Genomic DNA, 9,026 nt, shown 5'->3' with positions numbered 1-9,026 from the left:
AGCGTAGATAAGTGTATGTGAGCGTATATGAGTGTATATGAGCGTACATGAGCGTAAATAAGCGTATATGAGCGTATGTGAGCATATTTAGGAGCGTATATGAACGTATTATGTGCGTGTTTACCAAGTTACTTACCTCCAGGAACCATAATTACTCTCAGCATCTTATTTACCTTAACCAAAGTGTATTGAGAAAAGACTTGAGTATATTAGTTTCTATTTCATCTCACCGTAAGGCTGAGATGAGCGAGTTCTTCAGGAGGGTTACTTACTATTATATGGGCGTGTTTCTCCTACTAAGAAACCCTAATTACAGGTAAGTTAGTCAGGTAGATGTTTTGTTATGGGGTGTGTTTGGGGTGGAGGGTGTTCTGTGTGTGTTGGGGTGTAGGGGTGTTCTGTGTGTGTTGAGGGTGTTCTGTGTGTGTTGGGGTGGGGTGTTCTGTGTGTTGGGGTGTAGGTGTTCTGTGTGTGTTGAGGTGTTCTGTGTGTGTTGGAGGGGTGTTCTGTGTGTGTTGGAGGGGTGTTCTGTGTGGGGTGAGGGGTGTTCTGTGTGTTGGGGGTGTAGTGTTCTGTGTGTTGGAGGGTGTTCTGTGTGTGTGTTGGAGGGGTGTTCTGTGTGTTGGGGTGAGGGGTGTTCTGTGTGTGTTGGGGTGTAGGGGTGTTCTGGGTGTTGGGGTGTAGGGGTGTTCTGTGTGTGTTGGGGTGTGGGGTGTTCTGTGTGTGTTGGAGGGGCTCCTGTGTGTGTTGAGGGGTGTTCTGTGTGTGTTGGAGGGGTGTTCTGTGTGTGTTGGAGGGGGTGTTCTGTGTGTGTTGAGGTGTTCTGTGTGTGTTGGGGTGTAGGTGTTCTGTGTGTGTTGGGGTGGAGGGTGTTCTGTGTGTGTTGGGGTGTAGGGGTGTTCTGTGTGTGAGGGGGGTGTTCTGTTGGAGGGGGGTGTTCTGTGTGTGTTGTGTAGGGTGTTGTCTGTGTGTGTTGGGGTGTGGGGTGTTCTGTGTGTGTTGGGGTGTAGGGGTGTTCTGTGTGTGTGTGTGTTGAGGGGTGTTCTGTGTGTGTTGAGGGGGTGTTCTGTGTGTTGGGTGGGGTGTTCTGTGTGTGTGTTGAGGGGGTGTTCTGTGTGTTGGGTGTAGGTGTTCTGTGTGTTGGGGTGTAGTGTTCTGTGTGTTGGGGTGTAGGGTGTTCTGTGTGTTGGGGTGTAGGGGTGTTCTGTGTGTGTTGGGGTGGAGGTGTTCTGTGTGTTTTGGAGGGGGGTGTTCTGTGTGTGTTGGAGGGGGTGTTCTGTGTGTGTTGGAGGGGGTGTTCTGTGTGTGTTGGGGTGTAGGGTGTTCTGTGTGTTGGGGGTGTAGGGGTGTTCTGTGTGTGTTGGGTGTAGGGTGTTCTGTGTGTGTTGGGGTGTAGGGGTGTTCCTGTGTGTTGGGGTGTAGGGGTGTTCTGTGTGTTGGGGTGTAGGGGTGTTCTGTGTGTGTTGAGGGGGTGTTGTGTGTGTTGGGGTGTAGGGGTGTTGTGTGTGTTGGGGTGTAGGGGTGTTCTGTGTGTGTTGGAGGGGGTGTTCTGTGTGTGTTGGGTGTAGGCAGTGTTCTGTGTTGGGGTGGAGGGGTGTTCTGTGTGTGTTGGAGGGGTGTTCTGTGTGTTGGGGTGAGTGTTCTGTGTGTGGGTGTAGGGTGTTCTGTGTGTGTTGGGGAGGGTGTTCTGTGTGTTGAGGGGTGTTCTGTGTGTGTTGGGGTGTAGGTGTTCGTGTGTGTGTTGGAGGGGTGTTCTGTGTGTGTTGGAGGGGTGTTCTGTGTGTGTTGGGGTGTAGGGGTGTTCTGTGTGTGTTGGGGTAGGGGTCTGTGTGGTGTTGTGGAGGTGTTCTGTGTGTGTTGGGGTGTTCTGTGTGTGTTGGGGTGTAGGGTGTTCTGTGTGTGTTGAGGGGTGTTCTGTGTGTTGGGGTGGAGGGGTGTTCTGTGTGTGTTGAGGTGTTGTGTGTGTGTTGGAGGGGTGTTCTGTTGGGGGGGTGTTCTGTGTTGGGGGGTGTTCTGTGTGTGTTGAGGGGTGTTCTGTGTGTGTTGGGGTGTAGGGGTGTTCTGTGTGTTGGGGTGTAGGTGTTCTGTGTGTGTGTTGGGGGTGTTCTGTGTGTTGAGGTGTTCTGTGTGTGTTGGGGGTGTTCTGTGTGTGGTGTGGTGTGTTGAGGTGTTCTGTGTGTGTTGGGGTGTAGGTGTTCTGTGTGTTGGGGTGTAGGGGTGTTCTGTGTGTGTTGAGGGGTGTTCTGTGTGTGTTGGGGTGTAGGGTGTTCTGTGTGTTGGAGGGTGTTCTGTGTGAGGGGTGTTCTGTGTGTGTTGGGGTGTAGGGGTGTTCTGTGTGTGTTGGGGTGTAGGGGTGTTCTGTGTGTGTTGGAGGGGGTGTTCTGTGTGTGTTGGGGTGGGGTGTTCTGTGTGTGTTGGGGGTAGGGTGTTCTGTGTGTGTTGGGGTGTAGGGGTGTTCTGTGTGTGTTGGGGTGTAGGGGTGTTCTGTGTTGGGTGTGGGGGTTCTGTGTGTGTGTTGGGGGGTGTTCTGTGTGTGTTGGGTGGGGTGTTCTGTGTGTGTTGGAGCTGTAGGGGTGTCTGTGTGTGTTGGAGGGGTGTTCTGTGTGTTGGGGTGTAGGGGTGTTCTGTGTGTGTTGGGGTGTGTGTCTGTGTGTGTTGGAGGGTCTCTGTGTGTTGGGGTGTAGGGTGTTCTGTGTGTTGGGGTGTAGGGGGTGTTCTGTGTGTGTGTTGGGGTGTAGGGTGTTCTGTGTGTTGGTGGGGTGTAGGGGTGTTCTGTGTGTTGGAGGGTGTTCTGTGTGTTGGGGTGTAGGGGTGTTCTGTGTGTGTTGGGGTGAGGGTGTTCTGTGTGTGTGGGGTGGGGGTGTTCTGTGTGTGTTGGGGAGGGGTGTTCTGTGTGTGTTGAGGGGTGTTCTGTGTGTTGGGGTGTAGGGGGTGTTCTGTGTGTGTTGGGGGTGTAGGGGTGTTCTGTGGTTGGGGTGTGGGGGTGTTCTGTGTGTGTTGGGGTGTGGGGTGTTCTGTGTGTTGGAGGGTGTCTGTGTGTGTTGGGGGTGTAGGGGTGTTCTGTGTGTGTTGGAGGGGTGTTCTGTGTGTGGTGAGGGGTGTTCTGTGTGTTGGGAGAGTGTTCTGTGTGTTGGAGGGGGTAAGTTGGGGTGTAGGGTGTTCTGTGTGTGTTGGGGTGTAGGGTGTTCTGTGTGTTGGAGGGTGTTCTTGTGTGTTGGTGTAGGGGTGTTCTTGTGTGTTGGAGGGTGTTCTGTGTGTTGGAGGGGTGTTCTGTGTGTTGGAGGGGTGTCTCTGTGTGTTGGGGTGTGTGGGGTGTTCTGTGTGTTGGAGGGTGTTCGTGTGTGTTGGAGGTGTTCTGTGTGTTGGAGGGGTGTTCTGTGTGTGTTGGAGGGGTGTTCTGTGTGTTGGAGGGGTGTTCTGTGTGTTGGAGGGTGTTCTATGTGTTGGAGGGTTCGTGTGTTGGAGGGGTGTTCTTGTGTTGGAGGGGTGTCTAAGTTGGAGGGGTGTTCTGTGTTTGGAGGGGGTGTTCTGGTGTGTTGGAGGGGTGTTCTGTTGTGAGGGGTGTTCTAAAGTTGGAGGTGTTCTGTGTGTTGAGGGGTTCTGTGTGTTGGAGGGGTGTTCTGTGTGTGCTGGAGGGGTGTTCTGTGTGTGGGAGGGGTGTTCTGTGTTGGAGGGGGTGTTCTGTGTGTTGAGGGTGTTCTGGAGGGGTGTTTGGAGGGGGTGTCTCTATGTGTTGGAGGGTTCTGTGTGTTGGAGGGGTGTTCTGTGTTGGAGGGGTGTTCTATGTGTTGGAGGGGTTCTTATTTGTTAGGGGGTAATGGGGGATGGGGTCGTGTGTGTGTGTGTGTGTGTGTGTGTGTGTGTGTGTGTGTGTGTGTACAGGCAGGCAGGCAGCAAGATATACCGTACGATCTTGAGAGACTGCCTGCACTAATATTCCTGGCCCACTATTAACGTGATTAAGAATAGCTAAGACCTCCTAATATTCTAATATTTGCTACTGACTCCAACCACTTATATTATCCTCTTGCACTTAATCAAAGAGACTCTACAGGAGGAAATCTTAAAACAGTTACTTGGCAAATTTGTATGTGGGAGGAAGATGTGTGTGGGCGGGGGGGTTGGGTGTGTGGTGGGGAGTATGTGTGGGAAAGGTGTAGGTGTGTGATGAGGGTGTGTGTGTGTGTGTGGTGTGTGTGTGTTGTGTGTGTGTGTGTGTGTGTGTGTGTTTCTGTGGGTGGGCAGAAGTATGTGTGTGTGTGTGGTATGTGTGTGTCTGCCGTCTGTGTGTGTGCGCCGTCTTGTGTGTGTGTGTGTGTGTGTGTGTGTGTGTGTGTGTCTGTGTTGTCCGTGTGTGTGTGTGTGTTTGTGTGTTTCTGTGGTGGGGCTTAGTTATTATGTGTGTGTGTGTGGTATGTGTGTCTGCCGTCTGTGTGTGTGTCTGTCTCTGTCTGTGTGTGTGTGTGTGTGTGTTAGCAAACTATTATTAACCTCTGGCTGAATTTACCCCTAGAACAAGTCACAACTGTTAAAACATACTTACTCTCCCCACAAAAAAAAGTAAAATAAATTACAAGGCCTGAGAACTAATCATCAGATCTCTTGCGGTTTCTCACTAACCACAGAGTCACGTACACACACCCTGACGTCATGTGATGTCAGGGTGTGTTATAGTTTGGTTGACGTCATGTTATATAGTTGACGTGTACGGCTGTGGGTGACATCATGTTATATCAGTGAATGTGGACGGCTGTGGGTGACATCATGTTATATCAGTGAATGTGTACGGCTGTGGGTGACGTCATGTTATATCAGTGACGTGTACGGCTGTGGGTGACGTCATGTTATATCAGTGAGTGTACGGCTGTGGGTGACGTCATGTTATATCAGTGACGTGTACGGCTGTGGGTGACGTCATGTTATATCAGTGAGTGTACGGCTGTGGGTGACGTCATGTTATATCAGTGACGTGTACGGCTGTGAGTGACGTGTACGGCTGTGGGTGACGTCATGTTATATCAGTGACGTCTACGGCTGTGGGTGACATCATGTTATATCAGTGACGTGTACGGCTGTGGGTGACGTCATGTTATATCAGTGACGTGTACTGCTGTGAGTGACGTGTACGGCTGTGGGTGACGTCATGTTATATCAGTGAGTGTACGGCTGTGGGGTCATGTTATATCAATGACGTGTACGGCTGTGGGTGACGTCATGTTATATCAGTGACGTGTACGGCTGACGTCAACCACCTGGTCTGCTTTGGCCACAGGGCAGACCAGCTGACCAAGCAGCAACCAGCTGACCACAGGCTAGACCAGCAGACCACAGGCTAGACCAGCTGACCACAGGCTAGACCAGCTGACCACAGTGTAGACAAAGTAACCACAGAGTGTAGGAACACGTGTACACACTCTCTCCACCACCACAACAACTAGTCAGTGGCATCAGCTGGTCTCCTCCGCCTTTGTTTACATTCGCGCGTCACTTCCGGCGGCCATGACACACGCCACACACGACCTTACCACCCACTAATACTAAGACTCACTCTCCCTTGACGGTAGATCGTAGATAATCCTTAATGTTACGACTCGCTTCGGGTTTTTTTCCTCTATGATACGATCTAAGGAACCGTAGCTCACTTCCCCTTGATAACTTAAAGTGTTGTTGGAGTATTAGGGTGGGAAGGGTAAATAAATACACTTGTTCATTTGGATTACGTAAATATGATCTGTTGGACCATTACCGTGTGAAGGAAAAATTAATATACTAAGGTTGATGAAGCGAGTAGAATTTATTGGAGTGTTTGTTGAAGTAATTTAAATAATCAAGAATTAGTGTTAACTGAGGCGAAGTAATGTCAGCATACAAAATAAGTGTTTATTCGTCAGCCGTTGTCAGCCACTGGTAGTCACTGATAGCCACTGTCAGCCATTGTGAACCCCTGTCAGCTATTATCAGCTACTATCAACCATTATCAGCCACTGTTAACCACTGTCAACCATTAGCAGCCACGGTCAGGCAATACCAGCCATTGGCAGCCACAGTCAACAATTGCCAGCAACTGTCAGCCAATAACAGCCATTGTTACCCACTGTTGTTGTTGTTGTTGTTGTTGTCAGCTTTAAGTCTTTTACTTTATGGAATTATTTGTTTAAAGCTTATTGATGCGTATGATGTTAAGTGAGGCGGGTGATGAGAGAGTCCTGTACAGTGACGTGTATAGTGTTGGTTTTACAGTGATGGTGGAGGTATAGTGAACACACACACACACACACACACACACACACGGAATCAATAACACGCTTTATCTACCCTTAATATATGATTCATTTCCTGGGCTCTCTCCTCTCTCTCTCTCTCTCTCTTAGTGCTTCTACGCGTATTCTCACTCACTCTCGACCCTTCTCCCTCTCCCCTCTCTCACTTTTACACATATATTATCCTAGTCTGTTATTCCCTCTCACTCCGTCTTCTGCTTCTTTCCTCTCCCCTCTCACTTCCCATTCATACATTATCCCTATCACTCTCACTCCTCACTCACTCCTCTCCCGTCTAACTGATTTCAGGCTTTCACTCACCCTTCTTCCCTTTTCCAGTTTCCACCTCTCTCTCTCTCTCTCTCTCTCTCTTTCCTGGTTTGGCAATTTTCCCATTCTGTTCTTTTCTAGTGATCGTCTCCTCCTCCTCCTCTTGTTGTTGTTTTTCTTCTTCCTCTCTTCTGTATGTGTGTGTGTGTGTGTGTGAAAGAGAGAGAGAGAGAGAGAGAGATTAAGTTAAACATGACGATACAAGCCAATGTTGATGGATACTGACCACTGTATATATGTGGGCGTGAAGGATCTCTCGTTATCCCGCACGTGTAATGACTGTCTGACTGATAGTTAATCGAAAGGGACCCCGAGGATGTTTACTTGGATCCTACCCTTGGGAGTTTGTGTACATTAGGATTTCTGTATCAGTTGTGAATCTTTTCTTACTAACACATTAATGATCTTCTCTCTATGACTAACAACTGTAGATGATTCGTCCTTCCATCGATCTTTCACTCTGTTTGTTCCTGTCATTCAAAACATTCCTCAGCTATATAATACAGTGAGGTCTTGTGTTCCTACCTCATTGGGGGGAACATCCAGGGTGGGGTTAGGTTAATGTACAGTTGTGAATATCATCATCACATAGTTGGGATAATTTTTTTGCGGTGTCTTTTTTACAATGTTCTTTAACGTTGGTGCCATAAGTTCTATTGGTTAGTGGCAGAGATGGACAGTGAAGCCGCCAGTAACCAACATATTGTGGGGTTTGACGATTCGAATCCTCTGAAGAATAAATTAAATAAAGACTGGTTCTAATAGACTGTCCTGTGATGCATCTTACTTCCCCGGGTCGCCGCTCTTGAGACTCGGAAAAAAAAACACCAAATCTTTCAACACTGGAATTCTTTATGTTGGAGATGAAATCCTTGTACCAGAGACCACCAAAGACTCCATCTACATCACCAGGACCACCAAAGACTCCATCTACATCACCAGAGACCACCAAAGGCTCCATCTACATCACAGAGACCAACAAGGCTTCCACTCTACATCACCAGAGACCACCAAAGACTCCATCTACATCACCAGAGACCACCAAAGGCTCCATCTACATCACCAGAGACCACCAAAGGCTCCATCTACATCACCAGAAGAGACACCAAAACCCATCTACATCACCAGAGACCACCAAAGACTCCATCTACATCACCAGACCACCAAAGACTCCATCTACATCACCAGAGACCACCAGTCCATCTACATCACCAGAGACCACCAAAGACTCCATCTACATCACCAGAGAACCACCAAAGACTCCATCTACATCACCAGAGACCACCAAAGACTCCATCTGCATCAAGGATCAAGGTCTATCACTTTGGGTTTCTTCAGTGGAGGAGTTTGAGTCTTGGTTCCGTTACCAACAATAACAAGAGGTGGCCAGATGCGGACATTCTCACTTTCATCCTAAACTAATGTTGTGATGGACGTGTATTTTGTCAGCGCTGTTTTACTAATAACAACAACAATTTCTAGGAATATTCAGGTAGATATAGACAACAAAGACACAGTTGGTTGATTTGTATGAAGTATTTAATAGAGTTTTTCTGGTAAACTGGTCAGATCTAAGTCCCTTATGAAGTTGCTGTCATTTGAGCTATCATTAATATCACTAGGGATTATCTAAGTTGGATTATCATAGTGGCCATACCAGAGAGCTTAGTGGGTGATGGTTATTTTACTCAGGGCTAGAGAGAGTGGAGAGAGAGAGAGAGAGAGTAATGTGTGTGTGTGTGTGTGTGTGTGTGTGTGTGTGGGTTTTTTCTCTCTCTCTCCTCCCAGTTCGTTATCGTCCTCTTTCTCTTATTCTCCTTCCTTGCATATTGCTCTCCTCCCCCTTCTTCAGAGACCGACGTAACACCTGGTTCTCTTAGTGTGTGTGTGTGTGTGTGTGTGCGTGTGTGTGTTGTGTGTGTTGTGTGTGTGTGTGTGTGTGAATAAGTTATTATTATGTATTATTATTATATACTGTAACACACACACACACACACACACACACACACACACACACACACACACACACACAATCATCACATTAGGAAAGTCATACAACTTACACCATTTTTAGATGTTAATTATTTACTTGGGTCCGAAATTACCTGCCATGACCTAATTAGGCTTTGCTCGTTACCTGTTATTTTTGAGTGTTTGATCAATTAGTCGCAAAATTACTAGGAATAAAGGAGTGTGTGGTGGGGGTGTGCGCTGGGGAGTGTGGGTTGTTCCTTTGTTCACAACTGGAGGCCTTTGGTTCGATCCTGGCGAGAGGGTAGAGCCGACTTGATGGTAATAAATAATAATAATAATAATAATAATAATAATAATAATAATAATAAAACCGACTAAATAAACCTAAATTTCATAAAACAAATAAAAACATTCACTAAACACCCCTCACCCTCATCTCCCCCACCCCTCACCTCCCCTCAC

General features: G+C 48.1%; 1 protein-coding gene across 1 annotated transcript; it reads left to right on the top strand.

The window, feature by feature from the left end:
• Positions 1–7,444: 7,444 nt before the first annotated feature.
• LOC121860823 (salivary glue protein Sgs-3-like) lies at positions 7,445–7,966 on the top strand. Its single transcript, XM_042358209.1, has one exon. The coding sequence runs from the start codon at positions 7,445–7,447 to the stop codon at positions 7,964–7,966; it is 522 nt and encodes a 173-aa protein (XP_042214143.1).
• The last annotated feature ends 1,060 nt before the right edge of the window (positions 7,967–9,026 follow it).

The sequence above is a fragment of the Homarus americanus genome, unplaced genomic scaffold (genome assembly GCF_018991925.1).
Source record: "Homarus americanus isolate GMGI-L3 unplaced genomic scaffold, GMGI_Hamer_2.0 scaffold23617, whole genome shotgun sequence".
Classification (NCBI taxonomy): domain Eukaryota; kingdom Metazoa; phylum Arthropoda; class Malacostraca; order Decapoda; family Nephropidae; genus Homarus; species Homarus americanus.
Note: the sequence above shows the minus strand (reverse complement) of the source record. Positions and strands in the feature narration are given on the sequence as shown.

Coding starts and splice junctions, on each gene's coding strand:
- LOC121860823 (XM_042358209.1), top strand. CDS start 7,445: ATGTTGGAGATGAAATCCTTGTACCAGAGACCACCAAAGACTCCATCT.